The following is a 23,312-nucleotide window of genomic DNA, read 5'->3' as shown; positions in this document are numbered from 1 at the left end:
AAAAAAAAGTGCAGCCATTGCCTGTAGGAAAACTATCTACCAGGCTCTAGAGTCCCAGGAAAATTACTCCTTGGCTGAGCTGTGCAATGCAGGGTATTGGGATGTGGAGGAAGAGATTTTCCTACACCCTTCAACTCGCTGGGAAGGCACTGGGCTGATTTAAGTGTCTGTAAATGGGCAGAGCCTGGAAAGCACAGTGTAAGGGAAGGACTTGGAGAGGGGAAGAAGAGTGGGAAGCACGTGGTACCTGACCTCACCTGCCTCATAATTCCTCCTCTCCATCACAGATTTTCAAAGAACCTCAGAACATTCTGCTTGTGTCCCAGGGGTTCTCAAGGCCACTAAGAGTTCCCTCTCTGATACCACTCATTTCAGCTCCCAAGGATGCACAGGAGCATCAGGAATGGGGGGACCCAAGAGAAAGGGGCAAATGGAAACAGGTTCCTCCCTGCTTGGGACAGCAGGGGAATCCCCTCCCGGCCCCTGTCACCTTCCCGGCTCCCTCTGCACAGCACGGTGCAGGCTCTGGGCCTCTGGGGCGGGACAGTGACAATGTGGACAAAGGTCCATCCTGGTTGGAGGGGCTGCCCAGGGTGAGTCAGTGCAGCCCCGCTGCTTGAGAGGCTCCCTGGGGACGCTGTCCTGAGGGGCAGAGGAGCCCAGGGAGGCTGGACATTGTGCAAGGAGCAATCCTTCAAGACACAGGCAGGAACAGGCCGTGCCCATGTGCCCAAGGGCCAGCTGGTGAGGAAGCAGAGTGGCTGAGCAGGAAGCTTTGGCTGGGACTCAGGGAAAACACAGAATTTACAAATTTCCAAGAAGGGCAGCACCACAGGAGGCCGGTGAGGATGGTGTTGGGGCATGCAGGTAGAGAAGCAAAGGCCCAGCTGGAACTGAGTTTTGCCAATGCCGTAAGGGAGACCGGAATCTGCTTTTACAAACACATCAGCAACAGCGGGAGGAATGAGGAGAAACCTTTGTTTTTATTGAATGCAGGGAGAAACATTGCCACAAGGGTTGAGGAAAACTCTGAGGTACTGAAGCCTTCTCTGGGTGTCCTGAGCTCGTGGCTGCCTGCAGCACACTCCCTCAGCACTAGCAGAAAGAAAATAACAGTCAAGGAAAAAGCATCTAAGGCAATAGCAACATCCAATGAAAAAGCATCCAAGGAGAGCCTCAGCAGTTCCTGTAGCAGAACAGGAGAAAAAGAGTTGTTGGCATCCCATGAAGTTCTTCTTGAAAGTCTTTGACCCGAGTTCCACACATTAGGTCTCTTCCTGAGATGCATGGGCTTCATAGGCATCCCTGATGCGTTGAAGCAACGGCAATTCCGATTCTGTGAACAGGGAGCAGCACTGGGAATCGGCATGGACGGTGTGGGAATGGGGGCAATGCTGGCAGGAGCTCCCTGCTCTTATTTCCTCGACATCCTGTGCCTCCTTGTTATCCTTCCTCACTCTCTGTAGCAGTTTTCCAAAGGAACTGAAAAAAACAGAAAGGGAAAATAGGGATAAAAAGGGAAGGCAGCTGGTGATGGAGGCTGTGGGTAGCAGGGCTGCCTGTGCTCTGCCCTGTCCGTGAAGCAGCCGCTGGAAGAGTTGGGAAGTGGCATTTGCAGCACTGCAAACCAACGGAGTGGGCAAGGTAAATGGGGAGAAAAAGTCTTCTGGGCATCACATCCCCAGAGGTCCCTGCTCCCGGTCTCTAAGCAGTGAGGCTTGGCCAGGGAGGGCTGCAGCAGGTGCCAGCACCTCTCCCTGCTTGGGGGGGTGTGTCAGCAGAGCTGAAGGAAGATGGGGAGCCCCAGCAGGGATGGCAGTGGCTGGAGTAGGTGGAAATGAGCCCTGGATGTAAAAAGTAACTGGAGAGGATGGGAGTGAGCTCTTCAGCAGCTGCTCTGGGAGAGAGCAGGAGAAATAGGGCAGAGCCATCAGCAGAGGAGACTGTTCTGGGAACAGAGAGGTATTGCTCGTGCTCACAGAAATTTGGGACCGCACTGGAGCCCAAGACATCCATCCCAGCACTGGTGCATGAAGGGCTGCTTGGGTTGGCAGCTCCCGGCCATGCCCAGCGCTGTCGCTCAGGAGCCCCTTTCCCGGGGCTCCCCCAAACGCGACGTGTGTGAAACACAGCCAGGGGAGTCCTGGGCAGCGGCACCCGCGCGGCTGCGGGGCTCGGAGAGGAGCTTCTCTTCACAGGAAAGACTCTTGCTGGCACAACAGAGGCACGGGCAGGGAGCAGTTACCTTCTCAGACACAATTTCCAGCTGTGGCAGCATTGGAAATCAAGTTCACGAGAGAGGGAGAGCATCTGGGGATGGAAAAATGGGAGATTTGTAACATCTGTTTTCCTGTAATCTTTAGCTGAACACAAGAGGGCAAAAGCTCTCATTGCTGTGGGGCTGAAGGCAGGAGAGCAAAGCAAAGCTGGGGAGAAGTGGGACAGAAGGTAGGACAAGCTTCCCCCAGGCAGGCTGAACCCTGCTGAGCTGGGTGCTGTGGATGCTGCCACAAGCTCCAGGCTTGGGAAAACCTCTCCTGTGGCACCCAGCACGTGCAGGGGCATCTGCAGTGGCACATGGGGCTCATCACCCCGGCACTCCAGCTACAAGACAGACAAATAGGTGTCAGACAAGGTATTGGCTTACGTGGAAGAAGATTTTCAGCATCACAGCAATGATAACGAAGAGAGATAACAAAATCACAAACATGATGAATTCCAGTGTCTTGTCTTGTTTCTGTTGTGAGAAAAGCAAAGAAGATCACGGGAGCCAGAGGATTGATCTTCCCATTCTCCTTTGCCCAGGAGGACACACACATGCAGCAGTGCCCAGCAGCTCTCCTACCTTCCCTGTGAGTTCTTTGTCCTCCACCAAGGCCGTGCGTCTGGAGATGTTGTCTTGCAGAGGACACTGGTCCATGGGATCAGAGGCTCCCTGGTTCTCTTGCCTCTTGCTGAGCTCCTTTAGAAGTATCCTGAACTTCGAGACCATCTTGGCACAGGCCTGCTTGAGCTGGGGCAGGCTGCAGTCCATCCTCAGGGCTCGCTTCACGTGGGCCATGAACGACCGCAGGCCTTTGTCTTTGTCTGGCTCCAGCAAGCGCAGGTGATGATTGACTGTGGTATCCAAGAGCTCTTTTGGAACCGGGGCAAGGTCTGAAATTTGGGGGCGCACAGGTTTATTGAGGAACACAGACCCTTCCTCCTCTGTGGTGGCAGGCATGATCTGGCGGTGCCCACCTAGAGAGGAATGCTCCCTTTCAGCCACGGCCTCTCCCCTGCTGCTCACAACGGGGCGGATCTGAGCCAATGGGTCAGAGAGAAAATCCAGGTTCCTGTTTAGAATCTGGTCAGCTCTGGGCTTTCGCTTCAATTCCACAGGTCTCCAGCCATGGTAGAAAAGTTGATTAGGTCCAATCCAATAGTTGCTGTCCTCATTCTTTTGCCACTTGTGTGTCCTGACATAGTTCTTCCTGGCAGCAGGAACTTCCTCCTCATCTCTGAGGTGGCCGGAAGGGTTTAACACACCAGCTACATCCCAGGGGTTCAGTGCTTGCCAGTTTAAATGTGACTCCATCTCCTCTTGATCCCAATTTGAGGATGCCTTTTCCAGCATAACCTTCAGCCTGGCAGGCTGGGGCTGGTGTGGGACAATGCTTTTCACACTCTCGGTGCTTTTAGAATTGTACAGCTTCTTCTTGCGCTTGGCTGTCAGGTCATCAATGCCGGTTTTGCCTTTGTGCCCCAAGAGATGCTGAGGGGGATATGAATTTGTTCTGGAATTGTCCAGGCTGCTGACATCACCCTCAGTGCTCAGGGTCAGGGCAACCGCAAGCGTTACAGTTCCATGATCTCCCAGTGAAGGCTCCTTGGGCTTGAGGCTCAACACGGGGCTGGTGTTCAACTCTCTGGGTTGTTCCATGTCCATCATTTCTGCCCGTGTCTGTACCAGAGTTGTGTGAGCTGGAGAACACCAAGAGAGCAGATCAGTGGCTCGGCACCAACACAGGCTCAGAGGTTACCCTGAGCAGCAGGAGCTCATCTCAAGGCCAGGGAGTGTGAGAGCAGAGGAGGGGATGTGTTGGGGAGAAGAGGAGAAGACCCCTTCAATCCATCCCATTATCCCCTTGGGGCAGAGCAGAGCGCTGGTTCTTTCCTGCTGTCTCCAGGGGCTCTCTTTGGATGGGAAGGAAACATCCCTGGGGAATGGGTTTCCTGTCGGAGACTTCCCCACAGCTCTGGATGAGCCAGGCCTGGGCTGCTCTGCAGGAGCCACACAAGAGCCAGAGAGCCCAGAGGAAAGATCAGCACTGCAATGGGGGCACAGACTGGCAGGGGAGAAAAGCCCAGGGACTCCTTTGCTCCGGGGAAATTCCCAACAGCAGCAGCTCAAGCTGTCTCAGCAGGAAAAACTTCCACAAGAGCACCAGAGCTCTGGGACTGTGCTGTGGGAAACGTGGGGCTGAGCCAGTGACAAGCCAGCTCTGTGTGGGGACCTTGGAAACCTGGCTGTTTCTGTTTGCTCAAGTCCAGCCTGCTGGATGTTCTCTGCCCTGTGCCCAGCTAGAGCAGGACAGTGCTTTGCTCCCCTTGCACAGCCCAGCGAGGGGATAACGGTGCTTGGTGTTCAGCCTGCAGAGCACTTTGGGGGCCCTGCCCTCTCTCCTGCACGTGGGCCATGGAGTGTCCCAGTGAGCTGTTTCTTCTCCAGACAGGATGTGACCCACAAGATATGTACAATCACCAGGAACATCTCAAGCCAAGGGGTTTTGCCCAAGTCCTGCACTCCAAGGGGAGATCAGGACCCCCCAGGATGGGGCAGTGCTGCAGCAGCTCCCCAGGCTCCAGAGAAGTGGCAGATCTGAGCTCCCCCCAGCCCCTCCGGACACCAACCGCACTGCGGGGCGCTGCCGCTGCACAGCTTCTCGCAGACGATCTGGATGGTCCTGCACGGGCTCTCGGGGCGGGGACGCTCCTGGCACAGGCAGCAGGCCACCTCCTTGGGCACTTGGCTAAAGACAAGAGGGGATTATTGGAGGAGAACCCAGCCACCCAATGCATGGCTCCGAGCCCAACTCACGGAACACACGGGTACCACACATGGGGGTTGTGCTTCAGTGTGTGCCACAGCTCTGGGAAAGCCCCCTCACTCCCAGTGCAAAACTTTAGAAAGGGCATTTTATCCTGGAAACTGGAACTGCTCCCAAAATACCGCTTGACACAGAAATGCACCCGCCTGGACTTCCAAGTTCCCTTTGAGAAACCTGCAGCAATTCACCAAAAAGGTGAAATTCTGCCTCTGAATTCTGCCTCTGGTGAGTTTGGGCAGGTTCCCAGAAGGAAACAGCAACTCTTGAGCTTCCTGGGCTCGTTGTGGTTTTGTGGCACAGGGATTTGTTCCACAAGCAGAGCCCTTGTCCCAGCACTCGGGGCCTGTTGGCACCTGGGGCTCAGTCCCACACACTCACAGGGTTTCCAAGCTCACTGTGGTCTGCAGGAGCAGCAGCAGCGTCTGCGGAGTCACTTGGGTGGCACTCAGGTCTCTGCAAGCATTGGAAAGAGCTCATTAAATTCTCCGGTGACACTGCCAGAACTCTGCTCGGAGGGCAAGCCCAGGGCCCTGCTGATCGTGGTGCTGTTGGCAGAGGCATCCACCTCTGCCTGATCAAAGAGAAGGCATTCTGGAGCCCAGCTTCTCTCAGCCTTGCCCTGCTCAAAACCAGGCCGTTGGAATCAGGAGGGCAATCCTGCAGCTCTCGTGGCAGACAGATGCCACCAGAAAGGACTGGCCTCTCCTGACCCTCCTGCTGCTCTCCCCGGTGGGCAGATCCAGCCCCTGAAGGAGGCAGCAGCCTCGAGCTGCTGGCATGAGTGCTCCAGCAGGAGTACAGTTCATTCCCAGAGCCCTGCGGCCATTCCACGGCCCCAGACGTGGATGAGCTCTGGTCCCTGAGAGTTTGTGTCCCACTTCTTGGGTTCCCCGCTTTGCAGCTGGGGCCACACCAGCGCTGCTTGGCCTTTGCCTTGCTCTGCTGGAGCTGGAGCTGGGGGCACTTGTGTCTCCAGCAGACTCAGGCTGGGCAAGAGGGAGATTTGCTTGTGCACCTCTGCTGCTCTCCTGACAACAGGGCACTCGAGAGAGACACACATCTCTGTTGATCTGCTCCAAAGGAGCCAATACTTACAGTAAGCTCACTGAGGGCAGCTTGAAGAAGGCAGCGTCAGCAATGACAGCCAGCGGGTTGTGGCTGAGGATCCTGAGAAACAAGAGAGCTCTGTCAGGGCTGATGGCAAGGACGTGAGCTGGGTGTTCCGGGCACGAGGGGATGGCGCGGCCGGGATCAAGGAAGCCTTGCGGGAGATGAGCAGGGCAGGGGAAAGGGCCTTTCCAGCTGCTGGCTCCTGCTGCTCCCTGGCTGCCATCCACAGGTGGAATCAAGACTTCCCAGAGGGCAAATCTGCTCTTGCCCACTGGCCTTGCACAGACCCTGCAGAGACTCGCCCTGCCGTGCCTTTAGCCTGGGTGCCACTTACAGCTGCTGGAGAAACTGCATCCCGTGCCAGGCCTGGAAAGTTCCGCTGCGGATCCGCGTGAGCCCATTCCCGGAGAGGTTTCTGGGGAAAGAGGAGGTCACACAAAGGCCTTGGGCTAGGCCTACAGGAAGAGGGGGAAAAGAGGGATCCCCTAGTAGGAAAGGTGCACATGCAAGGTAGAAGAGGGAGGAAACTGCTGCTTTCGTGGTGTTTGTAGCCTGCGCAGGAGGGCAAGTGAAGGGCACAAGTGCTGACTCTATTTCTGTTCCAGGATGCAGCCAAGGCTGCAAGAACTGGCTGCTCTGATGGCTGCGTGTGGACAGCCCCACTGGGGTCGGTGGCCCTGGCGTGGCCGTCCGGCCATCAGCACTGAGCTCTGCAGCTCAGCTGGGCTCTGAGCAGGGCACATTTGGGGACTGTTGGGAAAAGAACAGGAGCATTTTCCAACAGAGGAAGGGTGCCCAATGCAAAGATTGCGCTAAAAACAGCACAAGAAACCTTTATCACTCACAGAAGCTTCAGGAAAGGCAGTGGCTCAAAAGCTCGTTCCTCAATGGACAGGATCTCATTGCAGGACAAATCCCTGTTGCAGTTAGAAGAGCAAATCTCACTTCCACTTGCCCTGCCGCTTTTACTTGCCTCGGCAGCCTGGATCCCAGGAGGGACATAGGCCACGTGCCCGCGGCTGGGCTGAGCAGCAGAGGCCCAGGGAGGGGCAGGCAGGAGCCCCCCACTATGGGCAGGGCACGGTGCTTACAGGTGCTTCAGCAGGAACAGCCCCTCCAGGGAATGGCTCTTCACTTCCCGCAGCTCATTCTTCCTGAGCACTCTGCAAGGGGACACAGGGACGTTGTGACAGTGGCTGCTGTCCAGCATCACCTGGGATTACCATGGGAAAATCCCCTGCAGCAGCTTGACTGAAGCATCTCTTTGGGTCACTGCAGGCATGGTCCCCACCCCTAGCCAGAGCAGGCACTTGCTCCCGGCCGGCTGAAGCTGACCACAGCTCCATCCCTGGGCAAACAGACACAGGGACGGTGCCCTGGGCTGCAAGAGATGCGCTTCAGGGCATTTCTTGCCATGCTGGGAAGCCGTGGCCATCGCACCCCTCCTTGCGGAGCAGCCTAACCTTGATTTCCAATGAAAACGGTGGTGTGGGACCTGATGCTCCAACCCCAGATTAAAGGACGGAAAATACCTAAACTGTTGACACTGGAAATGCTGCAAGGCACTTACAAGGTCTCAGTCCATGGGTAGTCTTTCCAGGCTTGTTTTCCAACAGCAGCAATGGAGTTTCCAGTGAAATCTCTGCAAAGAAGCAGAAGACCCACCCCGTCCGCTCTCAGGAAAAGCCATTTCCCTGCCATTTGGCTGCTGAGCTGGAAGCAGACTTTGCCTGGAGAAGGCCCAGCATGTCCAGCCTGGCTTCACCCTCGTGCTGAGCTTGGGCCCCCAAACCCCCTAGTCTCCTGCCAGGGAGTCCCAAGGGTGTCCCACATGGGGTTTGCAGCAACAGGGGGCTGAGGAGGGGGAGCTGCAGGGGTCTGTGGGGCGGCGGGACTCACAGGACGGTGAGGGCCCGGCGGCGGCTGGCCGGGGGCACGGTGGCCAGGCCGGCGTGGCGGCAGTCCAGGCGCCCATGCCCTGGGCAGTGGCAGGGCTCTGGGCAGAGCTCTTTGGCCTCTCCTGGGGAGGGGGCCCCTGCCAGCAGCAGGGCCAGCAGGAGCAGAGAGCGCACGAGACGCGTCACCAGGTCCATGGCGAGGCAGGACTGGCTGCACTCTCCTGGCACACAGGCCTGACGTGGAGCTGTGGCAGTTCCTGCGTCACAGTGGTGCTGCCGATGTCACAGTGCTCCTTCTCACGTCCCTGCGGCAATGCTCCCGTGGTGCTGGCTGGCATCAGAGCTCACAGCAAACCGGAGCTCAGGTGATGCTGTCTCCAAATGCCTCTGTCACAGAGCCATCAATCTGCGGAATCGTGCAATGGATTGGCTTGGAAGGGGCCTTAGGGATGAGCCACTTCCAGCCCCTGCCATGGGCAGGGACACCTTCCACTATGCCAGGCTGCTCCCAGCCCCATCCAACCTGGCCTGGGACGCTTGCAGGGATGGGGCAGCCACAGCTGGTGCTCTGGGCACCTGTGCCAGGGACTCCCCGGCCTCCCAGGGAAGAATTCCTCCCGAACACAGCGTCTAACCCTGCTCCCTGTCACTGTGAAGCCATTCCCATTTGTTTTGGGTTTGTGTGGCCAGGTTTTGGTATGGGTTTGTGGCTGCAGGTGCTGTTGAAATTTCTTTTGCTTCTTATTGTCCTGCTGTGACTTTGTTATTAATAAATGTCATTCGTATCCCCAAATTCCATCCGTTGCGTCCGTGACGATGATCGGGGAGGGATCTCTCCCTGTCTGTCAACTCCTGAGCCTTCGGCTGGCTTTTCTCTCTCGGTGCACTTGCGCAGGGAGGTGAGAGCGCCTTCCTTTGGCGGCCTCCGGCCAGGGCCAAAGGCCCGCACGGCTGAGGGAGAGCGAGGGGCGCTTCCCGCAAGGCGGGCAAAGCTCGGAATGTCCGCCGGGAGAGACGGAGGGAGCCCAGCGCCAATGGCGGGAAGCGTTGGGAGCCTGAGGGCGGCAGCTCCGCCTCGGCGCGGCGGCACCGGCAGCGGTGGCGGCCAGGCCGAGCTCGCTGGAAACGTCACCACAGCCATGTCCCTGAGGCTGTTCTGAATGGGCCAGGGGAACTGCTCCTTTTTAATGCCATTATTAAGGACAGCTCTAGGTGGGGGGCCCAAGGGGTCATGCACACCGCTGCTGTTCCTTTGAACATAGCAGAGGAAGAGGTAATCAGCTTTGCCACCCGGCAGAGCTGAGAGTCCCCGGCAAGTCCTTTGCTGCCTCTCAGTCTAGGGGTGTCAAGTTGATTGAGTGCTGTTCAGGTTACAGTGACGAGAAGGAATCCAGCTTTGGTTAATGATCAGGTATTTTCTCCTGTTCTGCCAGCTCAGGAGTATCATTTTCACTACCCTGGTCGTTGTTCTTGGGGCTCCTTCCTTCTGAATGTTGTCGGGTGTCCTCTAATTTGCATATGTCCATTGTTGGGCGCCATTTTGGGGAGCAGCGGAAATGATACCCAACGGAAAGGGATACAGGTACAGGGTAAATGGAAATCAAACAATCCTTGACTTGCTAGGGGATATTTAACAATAAGTCATTAAACCTTCAGTGATTAATTAATATTATTAATAACAGTAGTCAACTCGACAAACATTTTTAACAAGAATTCATGATTTGGGTTGATTTGGGATTTATTTTCCACAAGGCGAAGCACTCCGGCACCTGGACTCTGCAGGCAGCAGAGCCAGGAGACCAATGGCAGAGTTCCCAACCAGGCCCGAGCACCACATTAGCGCTGGCACAGAGCAAGGGGTAGCTCTGCCTCGGCGCAGCAGCACCGGCAGCAACTCTTGTGCACAGGAACCAACTGTGGCAACTTTGGCAACAAAAGGCCCAGCCCCGCCAGCAGCGCCCAGAGAGGCGCCCCGGGCCCGGGCGGGAAGCGCGGCCGCTCCGCCGCAGAGGCAGCTCCGGCTCCGGGCAGCGGCCCCGGCAGCGGCCCCCGCGGCCTGAGGAGAAACATGCGGCCCAACAGCTCGGGCCAGGGCGGCTCCGGCAGCGCTTGGGGCAGGGCGGGCTCCAGGCCTGGGCTCAGAGTCATGAAGATTCCTTCTGCAAGAACCTGCTGGAGGCTGGAAGCTTCCGTCATGTCCGGCAGAACCAATTTTTCCAAAGATAGATGTGCCACTGGCCAAGTGTTTCAGTTTTGGAAGACAGGTGTCTGTTAAGGAGGGCAGGAGCTTCTCTTGGAATGAGAATGTAGACTCTCTCTTTTCGAATTATTATAATTCTGAAATCAAGGGGCTCTCAGGCAGAGGTTTGGGGACAGGAATAACAGTTCTTTATTGTTGCCGCCGATTTGTTTAGTTTTATTAAGTTCAGAGTTGGTTTACTCCAGTTGCTCCCCTGTCATCCAAAATGGTTTGTCCCCAGTTGCCCATCATTGTAAACCCTTCCCCTTTTTCCAGATTGTTCCTCATCCATCACCCCAATCCTGCCCCTGAGCCCTATCAATCTATGTAAACCCCACCTTTTGTTCCAGTTCTTTCCCTGCCTATCATCCCTTCCTCGACGCCCTATTGATTGTACAGCTGCCTTCCCTCCCCCGGGTCCCTGCCATTGGTTCTGCGTATTGTAATCCCCACCCACAACTCCTCCCTTGCTGCTGTCCCATTGGTCGCTGTATGGGCCGCCCACAGTCCTTAAAACCTGGCGCAGGGAGGTGCCCTGTGTTCTCAGCTCATACCTCTTCCCTGCGATCCCAGCCCCATGCCTCGTCTCCTTCCCCTACACCTGTTGGAATAAACCTGTTCCTGGGAAACTGGGAGAGCCTGAGCACTCTTTCTCCCTTCGCCACAACCTGTGTCGCCCTGTGAGCCATAGCACCAGAGCGCAGAGGATCTTTAGAGGTTTCAGGTTGAGCCACGCAGTGCTCGCCTGGTTCCCCACTCCTGCCGCTGCCATCGGCCAGAGCTAGCCGAGGCGTGAAGGGCCGAGCAGGCAGCGACACTTTATTAGTATTTATAACAAGGCAAACAAACAACAATAATTACTGTGTTAGCAAGAAAACAGATCTAGGAACTCTGTGACAGCTTTCTCAGCTGAGACAGACAGGAAGGGATGGAGGAGAGATTTTGCTTCACAGACCTTCTCAGGTGGGCAGTGCCGGTGCTCCTGCAGGGCTCTGAGGAACACTCAGCTGGAACAGCAGGGATGAGCTGAGACCCTGGGCCAATGGCTGAGGTGGATCAGCAGCTCCGCGGCGGTGGCTGGCACTGCCACACGTCCCAGCGGGACAGGGGATGTGAGGCCACCAACGAAGAGGGAAGAAGGAGAAGAAGAAGTAGCAGCTCTGTGTGGGTGATGGCAAAATTCCTTCTCCACCATAACAGCTCAAAGTGTCTTTCTCTGAAGTTGAAGAAGCCTGCTAAACTGTCTCCACTCTCCCCTTTTCTTGCCCCCTTCTCTTCTTGGGCTTGGCCAAACTCTTTGTGTTCTTCAAGTATCTACCAAGTACTCACAGTTAGGTTTTTCTTGCAACTAATGGGTAAAAATTCTACAGGTAACTAAAAGAACTAAAAGAAGGACACCTAACCTCCAACACCAAGGCTGGGCCACTCAGAAATGGCAGATACACCTCTGTGGTAACAGATTTAGGAAGCTAAAATCAAATTGTGACACAGTTTTAATTTTGACTAGAGAAGTACAGGAGTGAGAACATGTGAGGAGAACAACCTGCAGACACCGAGGGTAGTGGAGAAGGAGGAGCAGGTGGTGCTTCGGGCGCCAGAGCCGACACTGCTCTGCAGGCTGGAGCCGAGAGTACTTTGCAGGTTATGATGAAACCGTGGTGAGGCAGCAGTGCCCCTGCAGCCCATTGAGAACCATAGGGAAGCAGAGATCCCCCCTGTCCTCCTGTGGAGGAGCCCCACACCACAGCAGGTGGATAGCTGGAGGAGGCTGTGATCTTGTGGGAGACTCGTTGAGAGAGAGGGGTCCTGCTCCCAGGCTGGAGCAGCCTGTCCTTGTGTAAAGAGTAAAATGTGACCTCCTGATCATTATATAAAGATGTTAACCCAGTTGAATGTTGTCACTGTAAGGTGCCTTCTTTGTTAAATACCTTATGCCCGATGTTGTTGTGACAGCCTTCTTTGTTAAATGCCACATTCCCTTGTACCTGTGCCCTTTTTTTTGTACCTGCATTGCCTCTGCTGGTCCCAGCACACCTCTAATGGGAACCAATGACACCACGCAGTGTGCAAATGAGAGAATTCCCATGGGGGTTCGCACCCAGTGGAAGTGGAATTAACACTGAAGACCTCTAGAAACAGGGAGCCATTGCTCAAACTGGACTCCAAACTATGTTGAAGAGCAAGGAAGAACTTCAAGCCACTTACTGATGTTCCGGGCCTTGTCTCCATAAGTAGAACAACACTCGTTCTGCACGACTACCCTAGATTTTCAACAAGCTGATGTCTTCCCAGGGACTGTCATGAAGATGGAAGCCCAAGCTCTGCTGTGCGGCAAAGCTGAACACCTCCTCCTCTATGTCATCCATCAGGAGCAGCAGTGGTGTGCGTGACCCCTCAGGCCCCCCACCTAGAGCTGTCCTTAATAAAGGCATTAAAAAGGACCAGGTCTCCTTGCCCGTTCTTTTCACTTGGAGGACTGCACCTGTGGAAAAGTGACCCACACTGCAGCAGTTTTGGGAGAAGTATTGCCTGCGGGATGGCCTCACATTGCAGAAGTTTGCAGTGAGCTGCTGTTTGTAAGATGGAGCCAGGTTGGAGAAGTTCCTGGAGAACTGTCTCCCATGGGAGGAACCCCACAATGCAGTAGGGTAACAGTTTCCCTCCCTGAGAGTGGGAGAAGCCTCAGGTTCCAGGTGACCTGAAGTCCCATTCCCTGTCTCCTTGTGCCGCTGGGGCAGGTGGTAGAGCTGGGAAGGAGGGAGGGGTGGGTGGAAGGTGTTTTTAAGGGCTTAATTTGCTTCTCATTATACTGCTTTGATTGTGTTAGTAATTTTGTATCATTAAGTCAAGCCTTAAATTTTGCCATTGATGGTATTTGATGAGTGTTTTCTCCTGGTCCTTAACTCATGAACCTGCATTAAATTTTCTCCCCTCTCTCCACCTGCAGAGAGGAGTGAGTAGCTTTGTGAGTGCCTGGCATCTGGCCAGGGTCAACCCATGACAATCTCAAACTGAATTTGGCCAATGCCATAGGGAAAAGAGAAACTGCTTGTACAACTACATCAGCAAGGCCAGGAGGAACAAGGACAATCTTCATTTTTATTGAAGGTAGGTGGAAACATTGCCACAAGGGATGAGGAAAACCCTGAGGTACTGATGCCTTCTCCGGGTATTCCGAGCTCGTGGCTGCCCACAGCACCCTGCCCTGCAGAGAGGATAAACAAAAATGGATAAATGTGCCACCTCTTGGGGTGCACTGCAGTGAGACGGCACAGGCACCTTGTTCTGGGGTGATGGCATTCCATCACTGCTGCAGCTTCTCTGGGGTGCTTCCTGCTCAAGTAACAGCAAACAAATAACAGGGCAAGAAATATCCAAGGAAATGAGAACAGGGCTCAGAGAAATAACACTTGAAGTCTCAGCAGTTTTTACACTGGAACAGGAAGTCACAGACAATCTTCTTGAAAGTATTCTCACCCTCACCAAAGATCTTCACATTGTATCACACTGTGGGAGACACCTGCATTCCCTATCCGTGTTCCTCTTCCTCCTTCAAGACACGCAGGAATATTGAATTACCAACAATTCAGCTTCTCTTAGCTAAGGCAAGCCTGTTAAAGCAGAGGTTTCCCAGAGGACCAAGGCCTCCTTCATGCATCTGCCTGTTCTAAAATGGGTCCTCCAGGGGCTGCAGATGGATCTCAGCATTCCTGTGAATTTCCATGGGCTTCAGGGGCACAGCTGCATCACCATGGCCTTCACACTCAGCTGTAGGGTAATCACAGCTCTGCTGCCTCAAGCAGCAGTTTTCTCTCCTCTGACCTCGGTGTCACAGAGCTGTTCCTCTCCCATATTCCCACTCCAATCTCTGGCTGTTGTACCACATGAGTTCTTACTGTCCCAATCTTAGATACGATAACCTAACTGTGTTACCACCATTTCAGCTGAGCTTAGCTTTGGCTGGAGGCATATCCGCCCTACAGTGTGCTGACATTACCTCTGGAGGTTCTGGAATCTTTTCGCTGACTTAGACCCATGTCCCCCCCAAAAACTTGCACTAACAAAACCTGGCCACACAACCCCAAAACAAACGGGAATGGCTTCACAGTGACAGGGAGCAGGGTTAGACGCTGTGTTCGGGAGGAATTCTTCCCTGGGAGGCCGGGGAGTCCCTGGCACAGGTGCCCAGAGCACCAGCTGTGGCTGCCCCATCCCTGCAAGCGTCCCAGGCCAGGTTGGATGGGGCTGGGAGCAGCCTGGCATAGTGGAAGGTGTTCCTGCCCATGGCAGGGGCTGGAACTGGCTCATCCCTAAGGCCCCTTCCAAGCCAATCCATTGCACGATTCCGCAGATTGATGGCTCTGTGACAGAGGCATTTGGAGACAGCATCACCTGAGCTCCGGTTTGCTGTGAGCTCTGATGCCAGCCAGCACCACGGGAGCATTGCCGCAGGGACGTGAGAAGGAGCACTGTGACATCGGCAGCACCACTGTGACGCAGGAACTGCCACAGCTCCACGTCAGGCCTGTGTGCCAGGAGAGTGCAGCCAGTCCTGCCTCGCCATGGACCTGGTGACGCGTCTCGTGCGCTCTCTGCTCCTGCTGGCCCTGCTGCTGGCAGGGGCCCCCTCCCCAGGAGAGGCCAAAGAGCTCTGCCCAGAGCCCTGCCACTGCCCAGGGCATGGGCGCCTGGACTGCCGCCACGCCGGCCTGGCCACCGTGCCCCCGGCCAGCCGCCGCCGGGCCCTCACCGTCCTGTGAGTCCCGCCGCCCCACAGACCCCTGCAGCTCCCCCTCCTCGGCCCCCTGTTGCTGCAAACCCCATGTGGGACACCCTTGGGACTCCGTGGCAGGAGACAGGGGGGTTTGGGGGCCCAAGCTCAGCACGAGGGTGAAGCCAGGCTGGACATGCTGGGCCTTCTCCAGGCAAAGTCTGCTTCCAGCTCAGCAGCCAAATGGCAGGGAAATGGCTTTTCCTGAGAGCGGATGGGGTGGATCTTCTGCTTCTTTGCAGAGATTTCACTGGAAACTCCATTGCTGCTGTTGGAAAACAAGCCTGGAAAGACTACCCATGGACTGAGACCTTGTAAGTGCCATGCAGCATTTCCAGTGTCAACAGTTTAGGTATTTTCCGTCCATTAATCCGGGGTTGGAGCATCAGGTCCCACACCACCGTTTTCATTGGAAATCAAGGTTAGGCTGCTCCGCAAGGAGGGGTGCGATGGCCACGGCTTCCCAGCATGGCAAGAAATGCCCTGAAGCGCATCTCTTGCAGCCCAGGGCACCGTCCCTGTGTCTGTTTGCCCAGGGATGGAGCTGTGGTCAGCTTCAGCCGGCCGGGAGCAAGTGCCTGCTCTGGCTAGGGGTGGGGACCATGCCTGCAGTGACCCAAAGAGATGCTTCAGTCAAGCTGCTGCAGGAGATTTTCCCATGGTAATCCCAGGTGATGCTGGACAGCAGCCACTGTCACAACGTCCCTGTGTCCCCTTGCAGAGTGCTCAGGAAGAATGAGCTGCGGGAAGTGAAGAGCCATTCCCTGGAGGGGCTGTTCCTGCTGAAGCACCTGTAAGCACCGTGCCCTGCCCATAGTGGGGGGCTCCTGCCTGCCCCTCCCTGGGGCCCTGCTGCTCAGCCCAGCCGCGGGCACGTGGCCTTTGTCCCTCCTGGGATCCAGGCTGCAGAGGCAAGTAAAAGCGGCAGGGCAAGTGGAAGTGACATTTGCTCTTCTAACTGCAACAGGGATTTGTCCTGCAATGAGATCCTGTCCATTGAGGAACGAGCTTTTGAGCCACTGCCTTTCCTGAAGCTTCTGTGAGTGATAAAGGTTCCTTGTGCTGTTTTTAGCGCAGTCTTTGCATTGGGCACCCTTCCTCTGTTGGAAAATGCTCCTGTTCTTTTCCCAACAGTCCCCAAATGTGCCCTGCTCAGAGCCCAGCTGAGCTGCAGAGCTCAGTGCCGATGGCTGGACGGCCACGCCAGGGCCACTGACCCCAGCTGTCCACACGCAGCCATCAGAGCAGCCAGTTCTTGCAGCCTTGGCTGCATCCTGGAACAGAAATAGAGTCAGCACTTGTGCCCTTCACTTGCCCTCCTGCGCAGGCTACAAACACCATGAAAGCAGCAGTTTCCTCCCTCTTCTACCTTGCATGTGCACCTTTCCTACAAGGGGATCCCTCTTTTCCCCCTCTTCCTGTAGGCCTTGCCCAAGGCCTTTGTGTGACCTCCTCTTTCCCCAGAAACCTCTCCGGGAATGGGCTCACGCGGATCCGCAGCGGAACTTTCCAGGCCTGGCACGGGATGCAGTTTCTCCAGCAGCTGTAAGTGGCACCCAGGCTAAAGGCACGGCAGGGCGAGTCTCTGCAGGGTCTGTGCAAGGCCAGTGGGCAAGAGCAGATTTGCCCTCTGGGAAGTCTTGATTCCACCTGTGGATGGCAGCCAGGGAGCAGCAGGAGCCAGCAGCTGGAAAGGCCCTTTCCCCTGCCCTGCTCATCTCCCGCAAGGCTTCCTTGATCCCGGCCGCGCCATCCCCTCGTGCCCGGCACACCCAGCTCACGTCCTTGCCATCAGCCCTGACAGAGCTCTCTTGTTTCTCAGGATCCTCAGCCACAACCCGCTGGCTGTCATTGCTGACGCTGCCTTCTTCAAGCTGCCCTCAGTGAGCTTACTGTAAGTATTGGCTCCTTTGGAGCAGATCAACAGAGATGTGTGTCTCTCTCGAGTGCCCTGTTGTCAGGAGAGCAGCAGAGGTGCACAAGCAAATCTCCCTCTTGCCCAGCCTGAGTCTGCTGGAGACACAAGTGCCCCCAGCTCCAGCTCCAGCAGAGCAAGGCAAAGGCCAAGCAGCGCTGGTGTGGCCCCAGCTGCAAAGCGGGGAACCCAGGAAGTGGGACACAAACTCTCAGGGACCAGAGCTCATCCACGTCTGGGGCCGTGGAATGGCCGCAGGGCTCTGGGAATGAACTGTACTCCTGCTGGAGCACTCATGCCAGCAGCTCGAGGCTGCTGCCTCCTCCAGGGGCTGGATCTGCCCTCCGGGGAGAGCAGCAGGAGGGTCAGGAGAGGCCAGTCCTTTCTGGTGGCATCTGTCTGCCACGAGAGCTGCAGGATTGCCCTCCTGATTCCAACGGCCTGGTTTTGAGCAGGGCAAGGCTGAGAGAAGCTGGGCTCCAGAATGCCTTCTCTTTGATCAGGCAGAGGTGGATGCCTCTGCCAACAGCACCACGATCAGCAGGGCCCTGGGCTTGCTCTCGAGCAGAGTTCTGGCAGTGTCACCGGAGAATTTAATGAGCTCTTTCCAATGCTTGCAGAGACCTGAGTGCCACCCAAGTGACTCCGCAGACGCTGCTGCTGCTCCTGCAGACCACAGTGAGCTTGGAAACCCTGTGAGTGTGTGGGACTGAGCCCCAGGCGCCAACAGGCCCCGAGTGCTGGGACAAGGGCTCTGCTTGGGGAACAAATCCCTATGCCACAAAACCACAACGAGCCCAGGAAGCTCAAGAGTTGCTGTTTCCTTCTGGGAACCTGCCCAAACTCACCAGAGGCAGAATTCAGAGGCAGAATTTCACTTTTTGGGTGAATTGCTGCAGGTTTTTCAAAGGGAACTTGGAAGTCCAGGCGGGTGCATTTCTGTGTCAGGCGGTATTTTGGGAGCAGTTCCAGTTTCCAGGATAAAATGCCCTTTCTAAAGTTTTGCACTGGGAGTGAGGGGGCTTTCCCAGAGCTGTGGCACACACTGAAGCACAACCCCCATGTGTGGTACCCGTGTGTTCCCTGAGTTGGGCTCGGAGCCATGCATTGGGTGGCTGGGTTCTCCTCCAATAATCCCCTCTTGTCTTTAGCCAAGTGCCCAAGGAGGTGGCCTGCTGCCTGTGCCAGGAGCGTCCCCGCCCCGAGAGCCCGTGCAGGACCATCCAGATCGTCTGCGAGAAGCTGTGCAGCGGCAGCGCCCCGCAGTGTGGTTGGTGTCCGGAGGGGCTGGGGGGAGCTCAGATCTGCCACTTCTCTGGAGCCTGGGGAGCTGCTGCAGCACTGCCCCATCCTGGGGGGTCCTGATCTCCCCTTGGAGTGCAGGACTTGGGCAAAACCCCTTGGCTTGAGATGTTCCTGGTGATTGTACATATCTTGTGGGTCACATCCTGTCTGGAGAAGAAACAGCTCACTGGGACACTCCACGGCCCACGTGCAGGAGAGAGGGCAGGGCCCCCAAAGTGCTCTGCAGGCTGAACACCAAGCACCGTTATCCCCTCGTTGGGCTGTGCAAGGGGAGCAAAGCACTGTCCTGCTCTAGCTGGGCACAGGGCAGAGAACATCCAGCAGGCTGGACTTGAGCAAACAGAAGCAGCCAGGTTTCCAAGGTCCCCACACAGAGCTGGCTTCTGTCACTGGCTCAGCCCCACGTTTCCCACAGCACAGTCCCAGAGCTCTGGTGCTCTTGTGGAAGTTTTTCCTGCTGAGACAGCTTGAGCTGCTGCTGTTGGGAATTTCCCCGGAGCAAAGGAGTCCCTGGGCTTTTCTCCCCTGCCAGTCTGTGCCCCCATTGCAGTGCTGATCTTTCCTCTGGGCTCTCTGGCTCTTGTGTGGCTCCTGCAGAGCAGCCCAGGCCTGGCTCATCCAGAGCTGTGGGGAAGTCTCCGGCAGGAAACCCATTCCCCAGGGATGTTTCCTTCCCATCCAAAGAGAGCCCCTGGAGACAGCAGGAAAGAACCAGCGCTCTGCTCTGCCCCAAGGGGATAATGGGATGGATTGAAGGGGTCTTCTCCTCTTCTCCCCAACACATCCCCCACTCTGCTCTCACGCTCCCTGGCCTTGAGATGAGCTCCTGCTGCTCAGGGTAACCTCTGAGCCTGTGTTGGTGCCGAGCCACTGATCTGCTCTCTTGGTGTTCTCCAGCTCACACAACTCTGGTACAGACACGGGCAGAAATGATGGACATGGAACAACCCAGAGAGTTGAACACCAGCCCCGTGTTGAGCCTCAAGCCCAAGGAGCCTTCACTGGGAGATCATGGAACTGTAACGCTTGCGGTTGCCCTGACCCTGAGCACTGAGGGTGATGTCAGCAGCCTGGACAATTCCAGAACAAATTCATATCCCCCTCAGCATCTCTTGGGGCACAAAGGCAAAACAGGCATTGATGACCTGACAGCCAAGCGCAAGAAGAAGCTGTACAATTCTAAAAGCACCAAGACTGTGAAAAGCATTGTCCCACACCAGCCCCAGCCTGCCAGGCTGAAGGATATGCTGGAAAAGGCATCCTCAAACTGGGATCAAGAGGAGATAGAGTCACATTTAAACTGGCAAGCACTGAACCCCTGGGATGTAGCTGGTGTGTTAAACCCTTCCGGCCACCTCAGAGATGAGGAGGAAGTTCCTGCTGCCAGGAAGAACTATGTCAGGACACACAAGTGGCAAAAGAATGAGGACAGCAACTATTGGATTGGACCTGATCAACTTTTCTACCATGGTTGGAGACCTGTGGAATTGAAGCGAAAGCCCAAAACTTTCCAGATTCTAAACAGGAACCTGGATTTTCTCTCTGACCCATTGGCTCAGATCCGCCCCGTTGTGAGCAGCAGGGGAGAGGCCGCGGCTGAAAGGGAGCATTCCTCTCTAGGTGGGCACCGCCAGATCATGCCTGCCACCACAGAGGAGGAAGGGTCTGTGTTCCTCAATAAACCTGTGAGCCCCCAAATTTCAGACCTTGATCCAGTTCCAAAAGAGCTCTTGGATACCACAGTCAATCATCACCTGCGCTTGCTGGAGCCAGACAAAGACAAAGGCCTGCGGTCGTTCATGGCCCACGTGAAGCGAGCCCTGAGGATGGACTGCAGCCTGCCCCAGCTCAAGCAGGCCTGTGCCAAGATGGTCTTGAAGATGAAGCTGCTTCTAAAGGAGCTCAGCAAGAGGCAAGAGAACCAGGGAGCCTCTGATCCCATGGACCAGTGTCCTCTGCAAGACAACATGATCGTTCACATGGCCTTAGGGGAGGGCAAAAAACTCACAGGGAAGGTAGGAGAGCTGCTGGGCACTGCTGCATGTGTGTGTCCTCCTGGGCAAAGGAGAATGGGAAGATCAATCCTCTGTCTCCCTGTGATTATCTTTGCTTTCCTCTCAACAGAAACTGGAGGCCGTGGTGTACGTGATCACGTTTGTGGTTTTGCTGTCTTTCTTTGTCTTCGTTTCGCTGATACTGAAGTGTGTTTTCCATGTAAGCCTTGTTTGACACATATCTGTCTATCTTGTAGCTGGAGTGCCGGGGTGATGAGCCCCATGTGCCACTGCAGATGCCCCTGCATGTGCTGGGTGCCACAGGAGAGGTTTTCCCGAGCCTGGAGCTTGTGGCAGCATCCACAGCACCCAGCTCAGCAGGGTTCAGCCTGCCTGGGGGAAGCTTATCCTGCCTTCTGTCCCACTTCTCCCCAGCTTTGCTTTGCTCTCCTGCTTTCAGCCACAAAGCAATGAAAGCCTTTGCCCTCTTGTGTTCAGATAAAGATTACAGGAAAACAGATGTTACAAATCTCCCATTTTCCATCCCCAGAATTGCTCCCAACCTTGCGAACTTGATTCCAAATGCTGCCACAGCTGGAAATTGTGGCTGAGAAGGTAACTGCTCCCTGCCCGTGCCTCTGTTGTGCCAGCAAGAGTCTTTCCTGTGAAGAGAAACTCCTCCCCGAGCCCCGCAGCCGCGCGGGTGCCGCTGCCCAGGACTCCCCTGGCTGTGTTTCACACACGTCGCGTTTGGGGGAGCCCCGGGAAAGGGGCTCCTGAGCGACAGCGCTGGGCATGGCCGGGAGCTGCCAACCCAAGCAGCCCTTCATGCACCAGTGCTGGGATGGATGTCTTGGGCTCCAGTGCGGTCCCAAATTTCTGTGAGCACGAGCAATACCTCTCTGTTCCCAGAACAGTCTCCTCTGCTGATGGCTCTGCCCTATTTCTCCTGCTCTCTCCCAGAGCAGCTGCTGAAGAGCTCACTCCCATCCTCTCCAGTTACTTTTTACATCCAGGGCTCATTTCCACCTACTCCAGCCACTGCCATCCCTGCTGAGGCTCCCCATCTTCCTTCAGCTCTGCTGACACACCCCCCCAAGCAGGGAGAGGTGCTGGCACCTGCTGCAGCCCTCCCTGGCCAAGCCTCACTGCTTAGGAACCAGGAGCAGGGACCTCTGGGGATGTGATGCCCAGAAGACTTTTTCTCCCCATTTACCTTGCCCACTCCGTTGGTTTGCAGTGCTGCAAATGCCACTTCCCAACTCTTCCAGCGGCTGCTTCACGGACAGGGCAGAGCACAGGCAGCCCTGCTACCCACAGCCTCCATCACCAGCTGCTTTCCCTTTTTATCCCTATTTTCCCTTTCTGTTTTTTTCAGTTCTTTTGGAAAACTGCTACAGAGAGTGAGGAAGGATAACGAGGATGTCGAGGAAATAAGAGCAGGGAGCTCCTGCCAGTGTTGCCCCTGTTCCCACACCGTCCATGCCAATTCCCAGTGCTGCTCCCTGTTCACAAAATCGGAATTGCGGTTGCTTCAACGCATCAGGGTTGCCTATGAAGCCCATGCGTCAGCAAGAGACCTAGTGTGAGGAACTCAGGTCGACGACTTTTAAGAAGAACTTCCTGTGATGCCAACAACTCTTTTTCTCCTGTTCTGCTACAGGAACTGCTGAGGCTCTCCTTGGATGCTTTTTCATTGGATGTTGCTATTGCCTTAGATGCTTTTTCCTTGACTGTTATTTTCTTTCTGCTAGTGCTGAGGGAGTGTGCTGCAGGCAGCCACGAGCTCAGGACACCCAGAGAAGGCTTCAGTACCTCAGAGTTTTCCTCAACCCTTGTGGCAATGTTTCTCCCTGCATTCAATAAAAACAAAGGTTTCTCCTCATTCCTCCCGCTGTTGCTGATGTGTTTGTAAAAGCAGATTCCGGTCTCCCTTACGGCATTGGCAAAACTCAGTTCCAGCTGGGCCTTTGCTTCTCCACCTTTCTCCCTGCATGCCCCAACACCATCCTCACCGGCTTCCTGCGGTGCTGCCCTTCTTGGAAATTTGTAAATTCTGTGTTTTCCCTGAGTCCCAGCCAAAGCTTCCTGCTCAGCCACTCTGCTTCCTCACCAGCTGGCCCTTGGGCACACGGGCACGGCCTGTTCCTGCCTGTGTCTTGAAGGATTGCTGCTTGCACAATGTCCAGCCTCCCTGGGCTCCTCTGCCCCTCAGGACAGCGTCCCCAGGGAGCCTCTCAAGCAGCGGGGCTGCACTGACTCACCCTGGGCAGCCCCTCCAACCAGGATGGACCTTTGTCCACATTGTCACTGTCCCGGCCCAGAGGCCCAGAGCCTGCACCGTGCTGTGCAGAGGGAGCCGGGAAGGTGACAGGGGCCGGGAGGGGACTCCCCTGCTGCCCCGGGCAGGGAGGAACCTGTTTCCATTTGCCCCTTACCTCTGCCAGCCCCTCTGCCACTGCCCGGCTCTGGCACTGCCGGCACCCAAGAACTGCGTGAGCTCCCTCTGGGTCATCACGTGCCATATTCTGGCTATGGCCCACTGAACAGTGGAAACCACAGCTGGATCTCCACATCTGGGAGGCCGATGAGGACAAAGCACAACTCTTGGAGGAGGAAACTGTCTGCCTTCCTGCTTGTTTCCAGCTTGGAAGAAATCTCTTCCCTATCGCATTCCCTCATGCAGCACTTCTTTGGGGTCTTCCCCAGGTGCAGAGGTGCATTCCCACAGCTGCTGCTCCCCTTGGCATTGTCTGTGCCCTTCTGTCTGCCTGTGCCCAACAGCTGGCCCTGGACTGGTGCTGCAGGTACAATGAGCATCACCCGGCACCGTCAGTCCCCTCCCCGCTGCTCAGCACTTGGGTTTCCCTTCCAGGCCCCTGCTGCAGCTGCAATGCCAGCTCCCATTCAAACAAAGCCTTCCTGGATATCTCTTTGGATATCAAAATAAGAGACTTTGCAGTAGCGCTTCTAAAACGCCCCAAGGCCCC

General features: G+C 55.8%; 2 protein-coding genes across 4 annotated transcripts; one reads left to right on the top strand and one right to left on the bottom strand.

The window, feature by feature from the left end:
• Window positions 1-964: 964 nt before the first annotated feature.
• Window positions 965-9,647, bottom strand: LOC111943671 (uncharacterized). 2 transcript variants are annotated; one of them, XM_086864210.1, is made up of 13 exons: window positions 8,100-9,647; window positions 7,771-7,842; window positions 7,292-7,363; window positions 7,046-7,117; window positions 6,535-6,615; window positions 6,186-6,257; window positions 5,469-5,543; window positions 4,894-5,012; window positions 3,241-3,963; window positions 2,846-3,156; window positions 2,648-2,737; window positions 2,246-2,310; window positions 965-1,482 (listed from the first exon to the last, which is right to left on the bottom strand). In XM_086864210.1, exons 1-13 carry the CDS (start codon window positions 8,291-8,293, stop codon window positions 1,266-1,268), a joined length of 2,163 nt encoding a protein of 720 aa, XP_086720336.1. In that variant the 5' UTR covers window positions 8,294-9,647; the 3' UTR covers window positions 965-1,265. The 2 variants fall into 2 exon arrangements, with proteins under 2 accessions (XP_086720336.1, XP_086720335.1); XM_086864209.1 differs by having other exon boundaries at window positions 2,846-3,963; window positions 8,100-8,504; window positions 8,622-9,557.
• Window positions 9,648-10,876: 1,229 nt separating this feature from the next.
• Window positions 10,877-22,207, top strand: LOC111922464 (uncharacterized). Of its 2 annotated transcripts, none has more exons than XM_086864207.1 (14): window positions 10,877-11,176; window positions 13,285-13,445; window positions 14,689-15,093; window positions 15,351-15,422; window positions 15,830-15,901; window positions 16,076-16,147; window positions 16,573-16,653; window positions 16,931-17,002; window positions 17,644-17,718; window positions 18,175-18,293; window positions 19,226-20,343; window positions 20,453-20,542; window positions 20,873-20,937; window positions 21,701-22,207. In XM_086864207.1, the coding sequence occupies exons 3-14, from the start codon at window positions 14,900-14,902 to the stop codon at window positions 21,909-21,911; spliced, it is 2,241 nt and encodes a 746-aa protein (XP_086720333.1). In that variant the 5' UTR covers window positions 10,877-11,176; window positions 13,285-13,445; window positions 14,689-14,899; the 3' UTR covers window positions 21,912-22,207. The 2 variants fall into 2 exon arrangements, with proteins under 2 accessions (XP_086720333.1, XP_086720334.1); XM_086864208.1 differs by lacking the exon at window positions 10,877-11,176 and having other exon boundaries at window positions 19,226-19,948; window positions 20,033-20,343.
• Window positions 22,208-23,312: the final 1,105 nt, after the last annotated feature.

Source organism: Cyanistes caeruleus, chromosome 27, assembly GCF_971803275.1.
Source record: "Cyanistes caeruleus chromosome 27, bCyaCae1.hap1.1, whole genome shotgun sequence".
NCBI classification, from domain to species: Eukaryota; Metazoa; Chordata; class Aves; order Passeriformes; family Paridae; genus Cyanistes; species Cyanistes caeruleus.
The sequence above is the reverse complement of the archived record's forward strand: the minus strand, read 5'-3'. Positions and strand labels throughout refer to the sequence as shown.